The sequence below is a fragment of the Gymnodraco acuticeps genome, unplaced genomic scaffold (assembly GCF_902827175.1).
Source record: "Gymnodraco acuticeps unplaced genomic scaffold, fGymAcu1.1, whole genome shotgun sequence".
NCBI classification, from domain to species: domain Eukaryota; kingdom Metazoa; phylum Chordata; class Actinopteri; order Perciformes; family Bathydraconidae; genus Gymnodraco; species Gymnodraco acuticeps.
The window spans coordinates 1,334,816-1,358,600 of NW_022989810.1; the positions used below are offsets into that span (position 1 = coordinate 1,334,816).

At 42.8% G+C, this 23,785-nt stretch overlaps 3 protein-coding genes across 3 annotated transcripts in view; 2 read left to right on the forward strand and 1 right to left on the reverse strand.

The window, feature by feature from the left end:
• Positions 1 to 21: 21 nt before the first annotated feature.
• Positions 22 to 8,063, reverse strand: tcaim (T cell activation inhibitor, mitochondrial). Its single transcript, XM_034228562.1, is given in 13 exon segments — positions 22 to 851; positions 854 to 975; positions 2,599 to 2,731; positions 2,813 to 3,044; positions 3,120 to 3,211; positions 3,987 to 4,084; positions 4,906 to 5,028; positions 5,708 to 5,751; positions 5,753 to 5,967; positions 6,040 to 6,190; positions 6,415 to 6,547; positions 7,162 to 7,324; positions 7,673 to 8,063. Coding segments are annotated over 12 exon segments (1,479 nt in total). The 5' UTR covers positions 7,197 to 7,324; positions 7,673 to 8,063; the 3' UTR covers positions 22 to 750.
• Positions 8,064 to 9,387: 1,324 nt separating this feature from the next.
• On the forward strand, positions 9,388 to 17,884 carry fbl (fibrillarin). The gene is made up of 9 exons (XM_034228591.1): positions 9,388 to 9,656; positions 10,805 to 10,972; positions 11,150 to 11,284; positions 11,535 to 11,629; positions 12,621 to 12,791; positions 13,370 to 13,502; positions 13,718 to 13,830; positions 15,316 to 15,461; positions 16,822 to 17,884. The coding sequence occupies exons 1-9, from the start codon at positions 9,647 to 9,649 to the stop codon at positions 16,844 to 16,846; spliced, it is 996 nt and encodes a 331-aa protein (XP_034084482.1). The 5' UTR covers positions 9,388 to 9,646; the 3' UTR covers positions 16,847 to 17,884.
• Positions 17,885 to 18,341: 457 nt separating this feature from the next.
• Positions 18,342 to 23,785, forward strand: part of dyrk1b (dual-specificity tyrosine-(Y)-phosphorylation regulated kinase 1B) — a 43,386-nt gene continuing 37,942 nt past the window's right edge. The window contains exon 1 of the mRNA XM_034228577.1: positions 18,342 to 19,074. The gene's annotated coding sequence lies outside the window, so the exon portion shown is untranslated. The remainder of the gene's footprint in view (positions 19,075 to 23,785) is intronic.

The following is a 23,785-nucleotide window of genomic DNA, read 5'->3' on the forward strand; positions in this document are numbered from 1 at the left end:
TAATAATTAATAAACAAAAGATGTAGTTATATTAGTGTTTTATTGGGCATCAGAACAGAGAACTCTGTACAAACTATTTCTTTTAAAGTACCATCATTTCTCAGTGCACTCAACGCAACAATTAAAAATACTCACTCTGTCAAACTGCACAAGTTAATGCCTCCGAAACCTTAAAGTTTAGGCAAACACTATGGTTTGGATTTTTGATATCATTCCTGAAGAGTTACAATTCTCCAGTATTCAAGAAGAAAAGCAAACATTTAAGAAAAACAGAAGACATGCCTGAAACCAGATGAGGTGGGTTTCCTTGGAGGGTGGATGACGTCTCCCTGAGGTTAGGGTGAGGAGTTCGGTCATGCTGAGGGACTCCACAGTAGAGCTCCTTCGCATAGAAAGGAGGTGTTTCGGGCACCTGGTAAAGATGCCACCTGTTCCAGGCCGCTAGCTGGGAGGAGACCGAGGGACAACCTGGGAGCGCCTAGGAATCCCCTAGTCAGAGCTGGTTGATGTGGCCAGGGAAAATGACGTTTGGGACCCTCTGCTGGAACTCCTTCCTCCCCCAATAAGCGGTAGAAGATGGACGGATGGATGAAGTACAGAATTCTATCCAGCATAAATGTATCTTTCTTCTTCGTGTCATTGAGAGGTCCTTACCCTCAGGTGGGGAAGCATTGAGCTCTACTTGGATTCGCCTGCACCACTAACCATATAAAGGTTTCCCTTGAGACTGAACAGCACATGGACCGAGTCTCAGCTCTTCCAGTCCCAGGGGACACAAAGGTCCCCGTCCTGCATGACAGAGTAGAACTGAGAGACACAGATGTGGAGGCCCTGCATGAGGGGAGCGCGCGCTCCACTAGCCTGTTGCAGCACATGATCATCTGACTGGAGCTCACACTGGGCTCTTTGGACAGACTACTCAGAGACAGGTTGTGGAGACAGAGCTTCACCACAGCAGCCTCCTCCGCCTGCAGCCTGCACACAGAGAGGAGTGGGTCAGACAGTAACACAGCAATGTGGAATGAGCTGCAGTGATCAGCAGAGGCTATGGAGGAGCAGCAGCGATAAGTGGTGCAGCAATGAGTCCTGAAATCCTGAAATGACTTGGAGTTATACAATTTTGTGTTTCCTCGTTTCAAACTCAATTTTTTTTAAATGTGTTTCTGGTTAAAAGCCTGAAACACAAGCTGGAGAGATTTTCACATTATGACAGTGATTCTCAAATGGGGGTACGCGGACCCCTAGGGGTACTGCAGGGGGTACGTGAGATAACAATTAATAAAAAGGTTAATTAAAAAAATACCATGCATGATTACAAAAATAATCATAGTACAATAAGTTAACACAATTTGATATACAATATTCCTAGAACCACCAAGGGTTCAAGATCCGCCCTTGTGCATTTCTGGTGCTTAACTGGTTCTTCTCTGTTTTTACAAGCGTGTGGTCACGTTCTGGTCACTTTGCTCAGCGCTACTGCTTGTTAAACAAAATGCCGTCAATATCAGGAGGCGTATGCTTTGATGGGATTCACGTCAACCAACGGTAACCCGCCCCAGGCATTGTGTTTTCTCTGTGGGGAGAAACTAGCAGCTCGATGAAACCAGCGCACCTCCAGAGACATCTCAGCACCAAACACCTGTGTCATGTTGGTAAGCCACCGGAATGTTTCAAGAGAAAACTTTCTGAGTACAGATCCTCGCAGAGATGATGCGAAAAGCCTCCACAGCATCAGCCAAAGCACTGCAGGCCTCGGATGTGGTGTCTCTTCTCATCGCTAAAGCCAAAAAGTCGTACACGATTGCTAACGACCTACAACTCCTAAATAGTGTCATTGCAGTGTTATTACATAGTTTGTTTATAATTGCAAATTTTTTCAGTTACAATGTTGTGGTTTTAACCCTTTCCTGCATTGTGGTCACTACATTAGAGACTGCTAATTTAATGCTGTTTTCTTGTATATTCATGGGGTTTCGGATAGTATATTGCACATCAGGCACCACAGTGGATTTTATTATAATATTTGTGTATTGTATTTTATAGTTTTTGCATAATATTTCATTTTGTTCATTGGTTTGTTAAACATATATTACTTAAAAATCTGTTTAAAAAAAACGTCTCTTGTATAAAGATGAAAATATCCTTAGTTTGTTGTAATGCATGAAGGAGTTAATAAATCACACACTGATGGAACATCACTATATTGCAATGATTTATATAGGCTTTTTCTATCAAAAATGTTCGGGGTCGGTCAGGGGGTACTTGGCTGAGAAAATGTTTCAAAGGGGGAACATTACTGAAAACAGTTTGAGAAGCACTGCTGTAAGACAGTAAATACTCCTTTCTGAAGCGTCTGTCCTGTTGCTAACAAGTGTGTTTGCCAAAGAGCTTATTTTTTGTTGAGGGAGCACTTGCGATGCTAACTCCAAGGTCGGCCTACAAAAAGACATCACTGCACCACTGTATAGCCCCCCATAGACGGCACATTAAGGTTTCATGCTGTGACGCTGCTCAGAGAGTGCAGTGATTCAAACACAATGCCAGTTGATTCCTCTCAACGAGTGACTGGAATCCTTCAAATGAAGCGTGTTGACTCACTGGTTTTCTGCGTTGGGTGCGCTGCCTGGCCTCAGGGGCGTGTCTCTGCAGGAACACCTGCAGCTTGGGGGGGTCGCAGGTGGTAGGGATGATGAAGTACCCCATCTCATGAAGACTGGGATTAGTGCGGTCACTGTGATTGACACAAAGAACACATGATGTGTTACCTGGTCAAAGTACAAAACAGTGTTCTATGGTCATGTGACAGCTTACTTCTCTAACAACATGCTGAGGCCCTGCATGCTGCGGGGGTGCAGCCGGAGTCGGCGGGATATCAGGCTCTTGTGGAAAGTGTTCAGTGTGCTGTAGTGCTCGGTGATGGGCTGGATGGGGCCCAGCCTCTCCTTGTGGACCACCTGAGTCCCCCCCAGCAGGAGGCTGATCCTCTCCTTCAGCCAGTCGCTCTGCTGCAGCAGGCTGTGGTAGCTGGGCAGCTGCTGGAACATCTGGAGACACAGAGCAGCGTCAGCACACAGAGGAGCACACAGAGCACCGGCAGCAGAAGCACTGCGCTGCATTACTTTGGTCCACTGGTGATGGACGTCCATGGTTCCCAGCATGATGTGTCCAGAGGCGTTCAACCCCGACTGGTCAGCAAACATAACCGTGTGTCCTGGAGGGGGGGGGGAAGCCCATTAAAGGGAGGTTCACCAATTCTACATGTTCTGCTGGTAAGAGCTAACCAAGTGAAAACAGTTCAGCATAACACTGCAGTTGAACACCTTCTGTTCTAGTGAGGGTTTGGGCGTCAATAAAAAGCATGTGGTGGATTTTATTTTACGTAAACCTTCCATAGCTTTATTGGAAGCTAACACACATTGCCACATATTTCCGTCTTCTCCTTCAACCTGTTTGATGGCAGATTAAAGTGAAGTGCAGCACTCCTAAGTTTGATTACAGTATCGTAGGTGATATGTAATAAGACATCTGGACAACAAAACGGACCATTTACTTTCTTAATAAAATAAATAACATAAATGCAGTCTGCCAGTGAAAAAGGTCCCGTGCCGCTATAAGCAAGACACAGTACACAGAGTAAATGCAGAGAATTGTTCATGTGCAGGTTTTTGGACCTTTTATGAGTAATAGAACAGCAGGAAAGTCTGCCGTCAAAAACTCCTCCAAACCATCGCCTCACTCCAGCTCTAAAAACACATTTCCTAGTTTCCTCGTTTGGTTTCCTTGCATCCCTCAAGAAATCCCTAGTGGTGGAGGGACTAAGAAAAGACACGAGTGAGGGAAACATAGATGATATTTAAGAGATATGGGATGTACCCTAAGACACTAGAAAAGGACAGGTTAAGAAACAGGGAGACCCCACTGACAGAAATGCAACCATGAATGAGTGGGTGGTTTAATGGAGAGATCAGAGCAGGGCCTGTGTTTACCTCGCAGGTTCCTAAGGGCCCCGGGGTCCTGCTGGGACAGCCGGTTCAGACTCTGAAGCTGAGAGCACCTGTGGGCCACCCCCCAGCTGCGCTGCCACCTGCACCACACAACTCATGTCATTGTCATGGTAACGTACAGTTTCATGCCCAGTCCCCATAAAAACCTTACTACTCATTTAGATTAGGGATGCACATATGGATTTTGTGGACTGATAAGACGACCAATGATTTCACATTTTGTGGGTTTAAAAAAGATTTATAATCTGTAGTTTATTATCCTCAGCTGAGGAGGACATGTAATGCTTATTTTCAGGTTCATATCAGTATTTTATTGTCTCTGAGACATGTTTCCATGCTTTAATGTTCAAAAAGCTCTTTGTTTTTCTGATACTGGCTGTGCTGCCAGCACCTCTTTTCACCCTCATATGTCCCGCCCCTTAGCCTATCACCTACAATGTGTTGGAGCGATAGCCAATATAAGCTCAAGTATAACATAGTGAGGTCACTTTGAAACAGAAGTAAACACAGGAGTCGAATGGAAGCGTTTTAGGAGGAGACTTTGCAGACCATTGACATGCACAGAAACCTCTAAAACACACTACAGGAAAATGAAAACCCCTAATAGGGCCTCTTTAACTCAATGGATGCAATTTGGCTTCCTATTATTGACCGATAAATACTATCAATATTTTTTTTGTCGTAATGACACAAACACATGATAATATACATGTTCTATTATCTGCTTCTAATTGACCATATGTGGTGCGTGCTTCATTTAAATCATACTCTGCAGAGGAGCAGGGTTCAGGGATGACATCAGTTACTCTCTTGGTAAGCGGTTAATCATTTTGCAAGAACAAGGCTCCTCAGGTCGTTCAGGACTACAGTTTCCTATCCTACTGAGTAGAGTTGAGTGTACCTGATGTCGGACAGATCCAATTTGCGACTAAGTTCATTCTTCAGTCTGTTCAGCTCTTCTCTCCGAGGAAGACTAGCCGTATTCTTCTTCGTGGCCTCAGGCTCATTGTTTCTCAGCCACAAGCTGACAAAGAAAAGGCAATAAGAACCCACTCCGACAACTCTATAAAGCCACAGTCCATGCACTGAGTTACTTGTTGAAACCATGACTTGGCCTTTAGAAACAAGCGGCTGAACATAGTAGAGCAGTTAGCAGCTACTGAGCTAGAAAAGACCAAAACAGAAGCTAAGAGTGGTAAATAATGGACTTACATTCATCAGGTTGGACACAAGCAAAAAGACCTCTACTTAATGATTGTTTTCTCCTTAAATGCTGGACATGTAAATAGTTTGCTACAAGAATGGTAAATGCCTGTCCATCAGATCGTTTGAATATTCAAGAATGGTCCCCTAGGTCTTTGGGTTACTTTACTTTCATTATTCTACTTCATGAGAAACATTTATTATCTTTCCAAGTGGGAGATGAGAAGATGTCCCATGTCTGTGATGAGAGTGGAGTCAGGACGTGGTTAGCCTAGCTTAAGCATAAAGCTTGAAAGCAGGGGGAAACGGCTAGCCTGCCTCTTTACGGAGTTCAAAAACACATACTTGCTTATTGACATGTACCATGTTTGTTTGAACTATAGGTAAACAAATGCATAAAACAACAGTTTTGGACTGAACTCTCCATCATATGTTGGTTTGTATCAAAAAAGTAGTGAATCTATTTGTTATGTACTGTATGTGCGTTCACTGTTACTAACATGAGAGTGGGCTCCACCCTCCTGGCCTGCTGCAGCTCCTGCTCACGGGTCTTTGAATCCAGTGAAGCTGTAGTAGCTCTTATGCCATCGAATAGGTCTGTAGAAAGCCCCCCCCCCCCCCTCAGGTGGTCTCTTAGATGTCTCTACACTTGTTTTGAGATCCTTCATGTGCTCAGTGGGCAGGCTGCAGGACTTCAACACGTTCCACACCGTGCTCAGGACATCGTATGTGTGCAGGGTGAAGCTCACTGAGCGGAACCCTGAGGACAGGCGGAAGGTGAAACATCTGTAAGATAGATTAAATACTATGAGCAGTATTAATGAAAGTGTACCTGAGGCCAGGAGGTCTGGCTGCACATCGCTGCTGTCCTTCGTGTCCCTGACATAAAAAGTGAGCTTCATTGGCCGGACTGAGTGTGAGCCGGGCTTCTGCAGGTGGTCCAGATAGCTATTCAGCCTCTTCAATGAAGTCTCATTGACTTCCTGTAAAACACACCACTCAGTGTTACACAGTGTGGGGAATCTCCTCTTTACATGATGATGATTGGTCTTGTGTTCCGTCCAACATCACCAAAAAACATCAACTATGTGATAAATACACACCAAACTCCTGAGAACCAGACGTTTATAGGCTCAGTTCAACAATTTTAGCGTTTTTATCTTTTCAACAGAACATTTAAACACGTGATAATATACTAGACACCTACCCGTTCCACGGGGTGTTGACCAAAGAAGTCAGGATGGACTGCAAAGTAAAAGGGTCTGAGAGCAGTGACAGCTTCTGCCCCCGACAGCGCTCTCTGCTGGGCTAAATGTGTGGCTACACGCTTCCTCTGCAGCCTGCTCAGAAACACAGGAAGGTGACTCGTTTTATAATAATATGGAAGTATAGTATGTATTGTCACACAGTTTTAAATATAGATTATTTTGATTGTTGATGAAATTATCGGTTGTTCTTCAACCAATTGTTTACCCCATAAAAACTAAAAATGCTTATTGCAAACGAAGAGTCCAATGTGCAATCACTCAATTGTATTTTTGTCTCAACAACAGTTTCAAGCCTGCCTAGTTTCAGTTGAAATAGTTAGAGATGAAAGCTGGATCATTGGCACACTATAGAGGATGTACACAACTGTTTGGCATTTGTATTTGATAAATGAATTACAATAAATAAACTAATCATTAATGTTTAATACAGTTTGTAGTAATGTTTTTGTGTACACAATAATATGGTTGCATTATGTAATTGAAAAGGGGAAACATTCAGTCTGTCAAACATGCCACTTTGTATACAGACATTCCTTGATCCTGGCTTGACTATTATCTAGAACCATCACCTTGAGATCACCAAATGTGTTGTGACATGTGAGGCTTACATGTCACAACACATGTGAGGATGAAGCTGACACAGCTCGAGCATACACCATGCACACGTCACAAGCAGCGTGGGTTACCTGATGGAGCATCTCAGCAGGGAGTTGACAGCCATCACTGACTGACCGCGTGTCAACAGATGTGCATTAAATCCTCACGAGCTCTTCTCTGCAGACAGTCCATGGCAGGTCTCACATCACAGTAGCTTTCACTTGATGTACATTCATCCCAATCAGAGAGCAACTTTGAAGAGGAATATCAGACTGTTAGCAACTTATAAAGACATTACCAAAGCGTATAAAAATGAAATGAAAATGTAACGTATACAACTTAAGGCCAATAAAAGTTAGCTACTTATCAAACTAAAAATATTAGGGTCAGAGGGTAGGTTAAGGTTAAAGCTTTAGCCTCGTTTGCTAAAGTTACTCAATGACAGCAACAAAACATGGCTGCAGTTAGCTGCTCCAGTTAGCATACAAAGCATACAAAGCATAACAAACAGCAGTTGTTTGGCTATGAATGACTTGCAATAATTAACAGGTAATGGTAGTTGTTAAGTTGGCCACAGTAAAACAGTAATATTGTCCTCACCGGAGAACCGCTAGTTTAGCTCATGTGTTTGTGTTCTTCTTCTTCTACGACTATTTTTTGTGAGACAAGCAGCCGCTTCTTCTTCTTCTTCTTCTTCTTTTTGTTTAATGACGTATGGCAATTCTCGTGTTCGGTAATCGGTACATTACCGCCGCCTACTTAACTGGAGTGTGAACCAAAGCTCTCTGTTTGCATTAAGACTAAAAGAGAACAACTAAAATCTAGGTTTTAAAAACGTAAACAAGGCTTTATTGTCAAGCAGGGGTACACATAACTGGTACGCAGGTACGCATGCGCGGCAAACGCATGGACGGACTTGTGAAGCTTTTCCAGAAGGCGCTTAGATTACTGGACGACACAGTTGGTGCCGTGTGCTCAGACGTGGCTGCTGTTACTACGCCAACTGGCTACGGAGGGAGACTCCCCTTTGCACAGCTGTGCCCCGCGCACACACTGGTGAACTGCGCAAAATCAGCTGATCACAACGTTCAGGCTCTGTGGTCAAGCTGCTGCAGTTTTATTTACAACAAAGTGGAGTAAAACACACAGCTGCAAACTTACTCAGGTGTTATTGGAAGAGTTTGAGGTGGAAGAACTACCCTGATCTTGTGTAGGAATAGTCTGTTTCAAGTGTTTCCGGCGCTCGCCGGCGCTATTATCAGACCCTGATCAGCAAAACAAAAGCATGTCTCGGGCCAAAACCTCTGGCATAGAGGTAGCCTACATTCTCTAAACAGGGAAATGGCAGTTTGAGGCTTCAGGCTTTCCAGTGTTGAAAGGGATATTATTAACCATTAGGATGAAACAGACACTTTATTTATTTTTTAAATATATATAGACTTCTGTTCACCCAGTTTACTTCAGGAAACTGCAGAAATCTGTTGTCATGAGTGATGGCAATCTTAGTTTTTAATTCATAATTGACCCATTTCCAGGTTGATTTATCATCATAGACTTGGATCCAAGTGGTTTCCTTCGAACAGGATTTATTTTGAATGTGTAAAGAATCTGAGTTAAATATATACTATGAACTAAAACCCAATATATCCTTCGTTGAGTCATTCAATTTCCGCCAGGATTTTAGTTATGTTTCAGTGAAATGCTGCTAAATGATGCTTCTTGTAGAGACCTCAGAATCAGATCCAACGCGCACAGCTCACAATATAAACAAATCAGACCAAAAGAAATCCGCCCCCACATTTCTTTCTTCAATGAACTCCACCTGCACCTGAAGACAGAATCATGATCATCAGTAGGCATTTTTATACTGGTTTAAACTGAACATCATAAACCTGGCAATCATCCATTATCCATAGTGTACACTATTCCTACTGCATCTTAGTGATTAACTTATTCAAACGTAATGATTTTTGGGAATTTATTTTAACATGTTATTTTCCTGTAAAGGACTATAACTTTCTTTTACTTGTTTATTATAAGTTTTAATTCTGACGTTTGCTTAAATGTAAAATCTGCTCAGCTTGTGAATAACACTATAGACTTTATTAAGGGTTTCACCGTCTATGGTTTCACTGCATTCTGGATATATTTAGATATCCTCACAGATAGTGCTATACCAGTGACTACAGTCAGCACTGAACAGCCACTGACTTATTTGCCGGTTTAGCAAAAACGGCAGCAACACCAGGATTTTTTTAAGCAGCTCTGGCTTTATCCTTCACATTCTTACAAGGTTCTGTCGACAATACAGAAAGTAAAAAGTTGCTGGTTTTTCCCTCAGCATTTATGGAACGAATGCGCTTTTTGTACTGGCTTTATCTAAGTCCTCCAGACCAGGTGGTGGCGCTGGTGTCCCCTGTGCTCTGTGGTGGAGCCTCACGAAAATAAGTGAATCAGACTTCACACGTGCTGCTGTCCCACGCAGAGAAAGAGTCACTGTGAGGAAGAGACACAGAGAGGAGGAAGCAAAGAGGACCGTAGCCTCCATTGATAGAACACGCTAAACCAGAAAACATGAGTCCAGGTACAGTAAGCCATCGTGTTAAAGTAATGTTAACTAGTTAGATCATCATGTATTTGTGGTTAAGCTGCTGCGTTAAAGTTAAAGGTGCTAATGTGAGCGTGGCCTACACCGCCATGCGGCTCGGTTTACCTCATGGTAAACTGTTGGCCGCGCAAAGACAAGTTAAATAACGTGTATGGGCGCTTTCTCCGTTAACTAGGATCGCTGTAACTATAGATATAAATATAGAAACGTGCGGTTAGGGTTGAATAAACGGCTAAATTGCGTTGAGTAGCAGCTCGCGGCGCAGCACTGACTAAAGTACAGCACACGTGTTAGCTCCACGAGCTGAACACAACCAGACACGTCTTTCTATGCAAGCAACCTCATTTATACATAGCAGTGTTTCGGTATAGTGTTTCTGTCGGAAGACGTGTTTTCTTGTATACTGTGTTCCACTATTTTAGGAAGTTATCGATAGTTTCTACTAACATACGCTCGTGTCGAAACCTCGTTTGTATTTACTGGAAATCCGTGTTTCACCAGTGTTTTAAGAGTCACCTTCGTTTTGTTGATGCAATGTTAAATGTGCTCGTGCGTTGAAAATTATGTTAAAGTAACGTAAAACTGCGAAGACGCTGGACCCTTTAATGCGTGTATTTTGAGTTCCAGAATGCTTAACCAATATATTAGATGAAAGTTTGAAAATCTTCATACAATTAATTGACAAAGAAAATCTAATCGCGTTTTTTTTTTACGGATATCGACAGTATCTACATGTTGCTATGTATACCCAGTTTACTTGAGTCACACGTGCAGCCATGCTTTTTTCACCACAGCAAAGTGTCCATTGTATTTCCTGCTCAGCAGAACGGGGCGGGGCTTTGGCCACCAATGGCAACAACCAGACCCGACACGATTTAAAAAAACATCAAGCAAGAACATTTTCATATCGCCTAACTAGTAGTGTATTAAGTTAAGATTGTATACACAATTGTTAGCTACTACAGCATATTACCATCATATTCTGTTGTATTGTAACAATTGCACATGCAACAAGTAGGAGAGAACTCAAGCAGCCCAACCTGACCAATCACAGTTGTTGCAGTCCTATTGTGTTGTAGCCCCCATAACCTTCTAATGCCACGCATTATGTGTTTGCTTTTCAGGGTTCACCCCTCGCGGGCGTGGAGGATTTGGGGACAGAGGAGGATTTGGGGACAGGGGAGGCGGAAGAGGACGAGGAGGCTTTGGTGACCGGGGAGGAGGAAGAGGACGAGGAGGATTCGGTGACAGGGGAGGAGGACGAGGAGGATTCGGTGACAGGGGAGGAAGAGGTGAGTCTCATCTGCATTATCACACCATGCACATATTGAAGTTAATCACATGTGGCATGACAACAGCCATTTGGAGCAATTGTTGGAAGATATTTATCTATTCGAGATTAGGTTAGTTTTGGTTGAATTGAACCCTTTGCCATGCAATAAATTAAGTTGTGAACATTCTGTTTTCAGGTGGATTCAGGTCCCCAGATGGTGGAGGATTCCGGGGCAGGGGTGGCGGCAGAGGTGCCCCCAGAGGAAGGGGTGGCGGCAGAGGAGGATTCGGAGCAGGAAAGAAGATCACGGTTGAGCCACACAGACATGAAGGTTTGTATTATTAGCGTTTATAATATTTGTGCTAGAACACTTAAGCGGCTTGGGAGTTTTCATACGTAAAACAAAAAAGATGGCTTTCATTAGATCTACTAATGAAGATGTAATGTTTGTGGTTTAAGAGAGCATATATCCACTTGTAGATAAACTAGGAACCATTATCTGTCTGACTATATTTACCTATGTTTAACAGACTAAATATGTCCTTTAGTTCTGACTGGTGATTTGTTTTGTGTCCACTCAGGTGTGTTCATCTGCAGAGGGAAGGAGGATGCCCTGGTGACCAGAAACATGGTGGTTGGGGAGTCAGTGTATGGAGAAAAGAGGATGAGTATTGAGGTGAGACACTCTCAGTTTAGACCTTTATTGCATTGAAAACTGCATGAATTATCTGTTCGTCAAATACAAAGTACATTTGTGCGGCAGTCTTCCAGTCCTAAAGTCTGTAGTACAAAGCAGGTCTTGATGTTATCAAGTAACTACGGTCTTACCCCGAGTTTCAGTCCTAAGACAGTAGTTTACTTCTGGCCGTAGTAAAACGCCATGGTTCGTTAACCCTGTAGGTGTGAAGCTTTAAGTGGCATATTGTGGTCCAACAGGTCTACTTTTGTAAAACACCACCTATTGACTAATCAAAGCCCTGTGCTCAGATCTACGATAATAAACAATTACATTTGGTTGTTGTCCTATTGGACAGAGGGTGTCGTATTGTCATACTGACATTTTGTACAAACTGTAAAGTCCACTGAGACAAATGTAACATTTGTGATATTGGGCTATATAAATAAACATTGATTGATTGATTACATTTGGTTGTTGTCCTATTGGTTCTGTCTAAATATATTTATGCTGCTTTTTATATATTTATTGATGTACAGCACTTTGGTCAACTCAGTTGTTTTTAAATGTGCTATATAAATAAAGTTGGAATGGAAATGCAAGGTGGCAGAAACTTCACATTCTGAATTAGCAGGCTTATATCACTGCCTCGTATACACTTAGTGGAACTGTCTATCATTGTACATCTGTTAAAATTATGTTGGTTTGATCAATAATGGCATTTATGACATATGACATATTTTTAGCTGCACTCTTGGTTGTGTGAAACAGTCATGGCAGCAAGTGATGAATCCTAATTCAAAGTAACCCTTTGTCAGCTCATTGAGCCGTATGTTACCATGCCACCAATACTCTAGTTTGCGCTTGTATCAAATCTCTGTTGATGATAGGACGCTTGTCTTTGTTTGTGAATGTTGCAGCAACTATGGAGTTAAGTGTTACATGTTTTGTAAATTTAGATTTTCTTTTTATGTCTTTCTTTGTCTGTTAGGAAGGAGAAACAAAGATTGAGTACAGAGCCTGGAATCCGTTCCGTTCAAAGCTGGCAGCAGCCATCTTGGGAGGAGTTGACCAGATCCACATCAAGCCCGGCTCAAAGGTCATGTACCTGGGAGCTGCCTCTGGCACCACGGTGTCCCACGTTTCTGACATTGTTGGACCGGTGAGTACTACACACTGAGTAGGACAGTTTATTCCTAAATGGAATTTGTCAATCTTAATTTGATTTTAATTAAATTATTAAAAGTTGACTGGTGTATTTTAATAAATGCTAAAATATGGCAGCTACATCTACAATTCTATGGCCTCACAAATTCCCATAATAACTTATTCTCCAAGCATTCCTTTGAACTTAAATCATCTTTTACAAAAACACATTTTATTTGTATTTAAGCTCAGACTGGTCAACCAACATAATTCTGATATCTCTGGACAACATTATCTTTCCACTGTTAGTAAACACATTTGACATGCTGAAAGTAAAGGTTGTCCACAAGCGATTGTTCCACTTTTTTAGCCAAAGGTTCAGTGTTAAAATGACTTGTGCCAAGATCTTTGCATGAAAGACTTCTAAATTAAACTGAAGAGATCACTGGGCAGAGTTAAACCTTAATGTAAGACTAAGCTGAGCATCACATAATATAGAATGACTTGTTTCACTGAGGGGATATATATATATATATTTTTTTTTTTTTCAGCTCTAAATGTTACCTTTATAGTAACCTGTGTCTTGTGTTTCAGGAGGGGCTTGTCTACGCTGTCGAGTTTTCCCATCGCTCAGGTCGTGACCTTCTCAACGTGGCAAAGAAACGCACCAACATCATTCCCATCATCGAAGATGCCCGCCACCCACACAAATACCGCATGCTTGTTGGTAGGTAGTCCAAAGCCACAGCCATGTGTTCTGAAAACACAACGCAACCAAGAACTTAACATGACCAATTTACCCGAAGTTCACAATTTTCATGTAACTTTAAAGATCTGCCTATTGTCAGACAGTGGAAAAAGCATAAAGCAAACACGGAGTTGGATAGAATCCACTCCAACATAAAGGTGTGATTCTGACTGTAATGTTCTCTCCCTCTGTAGGCATGGTGGATGTGATTTTTGCTGATGTTGCGCAGCCTGACCAGACAAGAATTGTTGCTTTGAACGCTCACAACTTCCTGAAGAATGGAGGACACTTTGTTATCTCTATTAAGGTACACTTAAGCAGCCATAATGCATGAAATACTATCTCCAGCTATGGTGTCTGTAAATTAAATGTGTGTAACAGATGATTAGAAAGTTGCATTTTATTCTCAGTTTGTTTACAATGTAGCATTATCAGGGGCAAACAGCTTGCTTGAACAGCCTCAATGAATCTTCAGATGTTGTAAATTAAGAAATGTTCCCTTGGACCTCTGTTGAAATCCACAGGAACTCAGTTGATTTGATCTGTTTCTTAAAGGAATGCTCCACTCATTAGATAATTAATCAAAACTTCAGTATTTAGTGAAACATTATGTTTAAACCATACCCTGAAGAAATCAGCGATATTCCCCGGTAAATAATGATTTTATCAAAACCTGTATATTCCGTCAGGCCGCTGCCATTTTGCCCATTTTCAGTAGTCACGTGATGGTCGTGACGTCATCCATGTGTTCACTTTGTAAACACACGAAAACATGGAGTATTTGAGTTCGGACTCGTCAGCCGAGGAAGAAGTTTTGAGCAATATGAAGAGATTGGATGGGGGAATTCAGCCATACAGGTTCGAGCCTACTTAGTAGATACAATGATTTTGATTACTAGATATGTATGCATGTAGTACCACCCTTGCTAGCGATTCCCTCTCTAGTTTAGCATACTCAGCCTCGTTGTCCCTGGCCCTAGAACCACGATTTTATGGGGCCGGAAAAACTGGGGGGAAATACCCGCTAGCCGGTACTACGCTATATGGAAAGGCCACCAAAAACTGGCCTGGCCTGGACGATAAAGGACGTTTAAACGGGGCTACCCGCTGCAATGGAAATGCGCTATAACATACCTTATTCTTACTCCGAGCACTACTTCTGGTCCTCCGTCGCTTCACACTTGCAGAGGGCGATTTCTCAACTGGCCGAACTGGTGTCCTGGTCGGTGATGACACCAGAAAGACCGATGGTACTGCATCTCCATTAAGTAATGGTTGTTCAATAAATCCCATGTTATGTTTTATCATACTCTCAGAGTAGTCGTCCGGAAACTTGAAATGTTCGCTGCATACATGCGCCTGTGGATCTTTCGGTTCGGGCCGGCCACATTTCGCTATCCACTGCTTCCGAACGTACTTCCTACGCTTACCTTTTGGCAATAGATGGAACCGAGCATTCCGTGGATTGTTCCTATCAGAATTGTGGCAATGTTTCGCGATACAATGAGGCATATTTGAAGAGAGTAACTACAGTAAATAACATGAACATCAACGTGTCCTCGATACCAAACGCATGGTTTACGTCACGTCCGGTAAAATGGCGCCGCCCACAGTGTTGATGTTATTTCGGTAATTAATCAGTTTAAAATCACTGATGTCATCGGATACATTTAAAAAAAAAAAAAAAAGACTGGCAGAGACTGGTCTGTTTTATCGGATGATAATTATTTAAAAATGAGTGTCATGAGCATACCATTCCTTTAACAGTGCATGTACAATTGTATTTCTTTAGGCTAACTGTATAGATTCGACAGCTCCTCCAGAGGCAGTGTTTGCCTCAGAGGTAAAGAAGATGGCTGGGGAGAACATGAAGCCACAGGAGCAGCTCACACTGGAGCCCTATGAGAGAGACCACGCTGTGGTGGTCGGCATTTACAGGTACGCCCAAATAAGACTTCTCTCTCACAATACCTGAATTCCTTGGATAACTTGTGTGTGGACACATGTTTTTTTTAATGTTTTTTTTTATATATATATATAAACTTCCCATCCAGTTGCACGGGTGATTTTCAGATACTCACATCATTTTGCTTAGAGAAGTTTGGGATGGACATCAGGAAACGTATTGCATAACTTCATATTTTAAGTTATGAAAAAGTGTACTATTTTATCCAAACTATAAAGCATCTATTCTTCAGCTATCAACTGAGTCTGGTGCTTCTCCGAGGTATGCAGCAAAACCCAGGGTCATTCTGCCGGCTGGGGCTGCTATAATCTCAAAAAGCATATAAATCATTATCGACAAAATTAACTTGATCTTTATTTGTTATTACTTAATCCACACAGTATTCAATACTCAGAATAATCTTTTTAAAAATCCCAGTTTGAGTTGATGCTGTGACCTACAGCTCCATCTGGTGGATTATTAAAATGGTAACATTTTCACCACATGTCGCAAATGTCCTTAAAAAAAACTTGCTAATTTTAATTAATGGTGTGGTAGCAAAGTGTGAAAAGAGAAGCACACTAACAAACCATCACTTACTCCAGATTATTTAAATCACTTTATTTGTTGGTAAAACTGAGCACAGCACGAATGTTGCTAATACTACCTCACTGTAAATTTGAGTATTGTTGGTAGTTTCATGTCTTTTTTAAATCATAAAGATTCTGGTTATGCTCTACCAGCTATGGGAAACCGTTAATAGCACACAGTTCAATTTGGTTGCAGATATTCAATGATAATCCGTTTTTTGCTCACAAGTTGATTAGGGTCAAATCTGATCGTTGTTCCCCTACTGCAACACTGACACCGGCTTTGTTGATACAGATAGGCTAACGTCCAATTGCTTCACATTGCAAAGTAAATTAAGAATTCATTTATATACTTTTCCAGATCTTGCTACACAAGTGGGGTCACTGGCTTTGCTCTACCCTGCCAAGTCTCAAAGTCTCAAAGTCTCAAAGTCTGAGGGATGAGAGTATAGTGCAGGGGCTAACTTGAAGTCAGTCAGATCTTACTTTGGGCAGAGTTTAGGTTCTCAATATGGTGAATTTGGAACAAGTAAACTTGCAGGAAAAAATATTCATGGTACTGCTCTGGAGCTCTGACGGGGACTTTGCGGTTTAGCCGTTTCCCCTCCCTACTAATGTTCCCTGAGTTGAGTTATGGTGACAGGTTGACGCATACATCCAGACCTTCCCCTCCGAACAAACCGCTGCAGTCAGCTGTACATATACTGTACATGGCCTGCTCTTGATATACTGTGCTAACATGCTCTATTCTTTCTTTCCACAGAGCTCCACCAAAAGACAAGAAATGATGTGTGGGAGGAAGGCGGGAACTGATGACTATTTTCAACCACCATCTACTTTTTCTACTTGTCCCTTGCCCTATATCCGCCCGTCACATCATGAGGGTCGGATTCAGAGGGAATCCCCCTTTTTTTTTTTTAAGTTAACTGATGCCAGCATCCAGCTGTTGGAGTCGTTGTATTACTGATGAGGTTGGGAGCACATTGTATAACTTGGAGACCATTTAGCCAGGGACTGTGATCTGAGTTGATGGCACTATTGGAACAAGTCATGTCAGTTGTTTGTAGGTTTTATAAAATGTAAATGTTAATGTCTAGCTGGACCACCCTTATTACACCAAGACGATAGGGATGATGTGTTAAATATCCTATGTGTTGGGGATACTTAATTCATCAGTGAACAATGTCCTACTCTTACCATGTGTATTTAAGCAGACAGGATAAACTGTTAAACCTTTGTAGAAAAACTTGTGTGCAGTTATGCCAGTTTGCATATCTACTGCATGGTTTGACTTTGGCTCCAGTGAGTTTTTTTTTTTTGCCAACTATTTTTATTTCAATATTTTATCACTTTTCTTAGCTCCGGAGTCTTTTCTTACTGAAGGTCCTTTTCTTAATGACATGTTTTGGCTGTCCCTTGCGCTTCTCATAACGGCCCTTATCAGGGGGATTCTGATTCCAGACAATACAATCCTGTATAGGTTGGCACATCCCACTCATACTGGCTACTATATTTAGTAATAATCTGTCAGATTTTACGTATGGTAAAATAAAATGGTCTTATGTTGTGTGAACAATACCGTTACTTTGTGGGTAAAGATCCCTTAATGCTGATCTGTTGACTGGCGAGGTTGTAAACTTGACCCTGCGTGTACAGACATATATAGATGGTGACCTTTTCACATAAACTTGTAATTTGATAAAAGTATCGCTTTTGTGTTGGAGGAAGGAGCAGAAGGATGTAACTTGAAACAATGTATGCTTTGAACAGTTTATATATTTTGACATAAACGGCAACTTTGTTATAATAAAATGTTTATGATTGTTTTTCTTGATTGGTAATCTATGACTAAATGACCATGTACATAGCTACAAACATAATGGGGAAATATACTTTTACACTCTATAAACTATTTATCCAAACATTCATGAAAATACCCTACGTCTACTATTACTGCACACAGTTCCAAAAGCGACTTGTCCTTTCATTGTTGGTCCCGCAGCAGCGTCTCCACTCGGCCAGATGTCCATACTGGTATCTGTAAACTGGATTTAGGACTCAAAACTTAAATTCTGACAGTGCTGCAGACGTCTTGGTTAAATTTAGCATTGCGGGATGTCCATTCAATGTTAACTGCCTGCACGGTTTGTACATGGATGAATCGGCAGGAATTCGGGTAGCTCGTTTTTGCTACTAAAACGGTTAAACTGATGTAAAGCCGCGTTTGGAAGTAAAGTTTTGTGACTCGACGGCAGATTTGTTTTGGCAGCCATTTTGTGGGAAATGTCTCTGGTACGCGCTGGGCCGTACTTGCCTTGTGTCGGGAGTGCGCTCTCAATGCAGCCCCTCTCCTTTGACCGATATTAACATCACAGAGGGGCTGGCCAGCAAAGAGCTAGCTGTAGCTGTGCCTGCTAAAAATATATTTAGTTCTTCATAGTCTGCCTGTATTTTCCAGCGGCCAATCGGCTGGCCGTTGCCCGCCAAGCAGCCTGCAGTGTGCGGACTGTCTTCCTCCAAATTCCAATGGCAGTATTATATTAGACAGCTAGCACGCTAGCTAATAGCTAGCTAATGTTAGCGTCTTGCCTTTAAATTAATTTAAATAGCTGACGGGCTTGTATATCCAGGCCCACGCTTTATGGTAGCATCTTGTATATCTGAGAATCAATCTCGAACGAGTAAATGAAGTTTGCCGGATAGAAGAAGACTGAGTTCGAGGTGTCCGTGGTGGAGGCTGCGGGCTGCCCACCTCCCCTTAGGCACGGCTAGCCGTGCTGCGCCGGCAATCAGTCCGACAACCCGCTCTCTGAGCTCCGGAGAATAACCACATTTTACTCGGAATTAATCTCACCGGGATTTAATCGGTTGATAATTCTACGATACATTATTTGGATTTCTGCTGTGGAAGAGGTACGACTGACCCGGGGGAGGGGGCTCGGTTCGTGCGGACGGAGGGAGATAGGGGTTCCGAACATGGCTGCTACGCGGAACTTGGTTCGACACACTGCCTGAGGTAAGGAATTGCCGGTCGGCGTTTTCTTTTTTTGTTATTCATCTATGAATTTGGAGTTAGTTGATTATTGTCTTGATTCTATATGTTAGAGGCGTGACAGTCACATAGTGGTAACAGCTTCATGTAGCATTATGTTACCCCTTCATACGTTTTTCGCCCCTGTCACCCGGCCTCGTGTCCCCATTCCTCTGGTACTCCAGAGGCTGGTGGGGCAGTAGGCAGGCTTCGGTGAAATAGATGTGTTAACGTCGGTGCTGGACAATGGATCGTGTTGAACAATTAAGGCTTGGCTGCCTTAGCTACAGTAGCTGAGCCGTGCATTATGGTGATGGACTACACGTTACCCCGTTTTGGGAACATGCAATGTCCTCCAAGTCTAACGTTATGCCATCAGCCCCCTGCCCTTCTAATTCATCTCATGACGGTCGTTTGTAACAGCTAACCATCTGCCGAGTTCAGTAAGTCTTGGGTTGGTCATAAAGGGGTGTGTGTGAGTATGTGTGAGTGTGGTGCGCGGTGCGCGCGCGCGCTTCAGTAGCAGAGGTATCGCGACCTGCTCTGAGTTAATGCACGACACCAAGTAGAAAGGCATGATGCCGGTTGACTATAAGGTAGAGATTGGGGGGGGGGGGGGGGGGGGTGAATGTATTGTTACATATTGGAGACGTATTGATGGCCTCTAGTATACAATATATGGTCATACCCTGATGTGGGGTGGATGGGAAGCCAGCAACCCCCGAATGTCCTCTGCAGATCTGCAGCAATCACCTGCTATAGCTGCTAACGCTAGCCTCTAGCTTAGCTACCGCATCAGCCCCAGCCCCTACCCTGCCCTGGAGTAGGGGGACACAGGCATCAGCTGCCGGGAGATGGCTGCTCCTAGGGAAGCAACAGGGCCAGGATGAGAGCAGTGCAGATGCGCACCTGGAACCATCTCGACATCTCCCCTCTTTCTCTCGATATGGTTCCTTGGTCGTTTTTCTGTCGATGCCCGACAGAAGATGTAGTGGTCGTTACCAATTAAAATAAGTATGATTGTCACAAATGATGCCCCCCACTCCGCCAAAGTTGAGGTTACTATCTCTAGTCTCAAATGTGATATTTTTTCCTGACCACTTCTATGTCTTGGTAGCATTAAACCACTAAAATGCATGGTTGTTTGGCCATTTGTCCAAGTCTATCTTAAAGGCCATTCATAGGGCATAATGGACATTTCAAAAGCGATAAATGACACCTCTCAGGTTGAAGCTACTGTCAGAAACGTCATTGACCAGTTGGGACATGCTTCCTCTCTATATGAGGATTTGACATGTAATCCAGGCAATTGCCGTTCCATTGAAATACACAGATATACACTATATATATATATATATATATATATATATATATATATATATATATATATATATATTTAGCATGCACACCAGAGATCGAAATAGGTCTGAATGTTGTCTGATTATTGCTTATAGTTTGTCCTGCACGATCACAGAGTTTTGCTGACTGAGCTCTGCTCATAATGAACTTTGTTCTCACTGATCTGCTGTTTAGTCACATTCAATCACTAGTATTGTCAGTGTGCCACAACAACTTAACCATTACCCCAACCCTAAGCATGTATACATGGAGGAAATTGTAGGAAAGTAGCTTTCACCGTAGAGGAGGGCCATCTAGGAGTGGCCTGTGTTAGGGCCATGCCAGAGACCACGCTCACTCCAAGAAACTGCCTCATCTCACTAACACAATGTTAAGTAAACTGTTGGCTTGAATTGACTGGTGGAGGGGTTTTACAGTCTGTGTCTTTTGACCCTTGAAAAGCAAGTGGACTTGTGTTCCGACTGTGCGAATGTCACAGCTTCGACGACACACCAATTTCAACCTTTTCTAGACTCATTACAAAACTTTCCAAACACTCAGGTCCCTTATTTGTCTCATCATCCTCTACCTTCTCTCATTGTTCTGTTCATATCTGTTTTCTCTCTTTACAGATGAGGAATTAACACTATTACCCATAATGAAACTTTTTTAACTCTTTGCTTCAGCTTTGTTGCCTTTATTTTCCTTTGTTCACATCTGTCCACGGACTTTACATGCATTTTACATGATATTGATCATGTCGTATAATGCACCACTAAATGGCACCATCAGCACATTTCATCTGGAAATTGTAGTTTGTGGCTGACCAAGGCTGGTGGAGGATGTCAGTACAACCATGTTCATACATATGCTTTTTTATTATAAAAATAAAAATCGATTACATTTAAAGTAAGTTAACACCCAAAATTCCTCAAAACACCCCCTCAAAAGGGTTTGTCAACAGTTTCCATTTTTCAGGGTGTTTGTACAATTAAACACATTTGAAAATGGATAACAATTTTAAATGAATGTGAATTTTGTATATATATCATAATATACATCAGTGGTTCTGTTCAACTGTCAACATTTCTGGGAAGATTTCAATGTCCCGGACAAATGGAACAAATTGTGGTCAAATAATATCTAGGTTTATCATTCCAGAGCTGGAATGATGCTCCAGGACTTCTGTATAGATATATAGATAGTAGACATTTGGTGTTGGAAGAGTTTCTAAAATGATAACTGTTTGTCTCACACAATTCAATTTGGACATCTATAAATGTTCATATTAAATGAGCTATTGAGTTTTTATAATAAATTGATCTTTTGTATTTTTTTTCTGTCTTGATCAATTAGTTACGACTAATCATTGATCTGAACATTTTTAGAAAATTGAGGGAAATGTCATGTTCCTAATGACATCAACAGTTGGTTCAAAACTGACATCAGTTTAGTACATCTCTTAAAACTGAATGAAGTGTTTGGCATTTTTGCTAGAAAAAAAAGAAACAACTCATTATTTAAAATAAGCTTTTTTTCTGTTGATGTATTTTTTGACAAATTGTTTATGTTTTGAATACAATTTGTTATGCCTCAATCATTAAGACTATTGGCTTTGCCCAGCCCTATCCTAAACATTATTAATCAATACATAAAAAACATCAGAAAAGTGTTTTGTCAGGGAGGGTGGGATTCTGCAGCTCCTGGAAGGAATCTGAAAGGGTTAAAAGGCTAATAAAGTAAAGAGCCCTAAATGGTACGGATTGAGCTGACGTTAGCCACAGATAGGCCTCACCATGAAGCAGCTGCTGTCTGAGACCTCAACTTGCATTTAAAGTCCATCTTTATCTTGACATTTTATCCTCATCTGGAGGGGTCTAGTTTATATACAAAATGTCTGCTCTTTTTGTGGTTTACAATTCTGTGCTCTATAAACAATATAATAATAAACACTTTGGTTGTATAGAATAGATATATACATCGAATGCATTTTTTATTTATACTCTGTGTTCCCTTGTATATTTGCCATTCAGAGTGACAGACAAATTAAGAATTTCTTAAGAATTAAGAATTTAACTGTCCTCATGACAGTAAATGCTTTGACTTGGCATTAATGCTGAATGACATGTTAAAAACACTCACATCGCAACTGACAGCTGATGCACTAAGAACCAATATCGTGCTGGAAGTAGGGGGTCCTGGCCCTTCCTGCAGAAAGCGAGAACACAGTGACTCCACGGAAACAACGATGTCCGGCCAAGGAGAGCTGCAAGCGACCTCCACCTACTGCTGGGCCCAAACCTCCACCTATTGCTGGGCCCAAACCTCCACCTACTGCTGGGTCCAAACCTCCACCTACTGCTGGGCCCAAACCTCCACCTACTGCTAGGCCCAAACCTCCACCTACTGCTAGGCCCAAACCTCCACCTACTGCTGGGCCCAAACCTCCACCTACTGCTAGGCCCAAACCTCCACCTACTGCTGGGCCCAAACCTCCACCTACTGCTAGGCCCAAACCTCCACCTACTGCTGGGCCCAAACCTCCACCTACTGCTGGGCCCAAACCTCCACCTACTGCTTGGCCCAAACCGCCACCTACCGCTAGGCCCTAACCTCCCCCTACTGCTAGGCCCTAACCTCCACCTACTGCTAGGCCCAAACCTCCACCTACTGCTAGGCCCAAACCTCCACCTACTGCTAGGCCCAAACCGCCACCTACTGCTAGGCCCTAACCGCCACCTACTGCTAGGCCCAAACCTCCACCTACTGCTTGGCCCAAACCGCCACCTACCGCTAGGCCCTAACCTCCCCCTACTGCTAGGCCCTAACCTCCACCTACTGCTAGGCCCAAACCTCCACCTACTGCTAGGCCCAAACCTCCACCTACTGCTAGGCCCTAACCGCCACCTACTGCTAGGCCCTAACCGCCACCTACTGCTAGGCCCAAACCTCCACCTACTGCTAGGCCCAAACCTCCACCTACTGCTAGGCCCAAACCTCCACCTACTGCTAGGCCCAAACCTCCACCTACTGCTAGGCCCAAACCTCCACCTACTGCTAGGCCCAAACCGCCACCTACTGCTTGGCCCTAACCGCCACCTACTGCTAGGCCCTAACCTCCCCCTACTGCTTGGCCGTAACCTCCACCTACTGCTAGGCCCTAACCTCCCCCTACTGCTTGGCCGTAACCTCCACCTACTGCTAGGCCCTAACCTCCACCTACTGCTAGGCCCTAACCTCCACCTACTGCTAGGCCCAAACCTCCACCTACTGCTAGGCCCTAACCGCCACCTACTGCTAGGCTCTAACCGCCACCTACTGCTAGGCCCAAACCGCCACCTACTGCTAGGCCCTAACC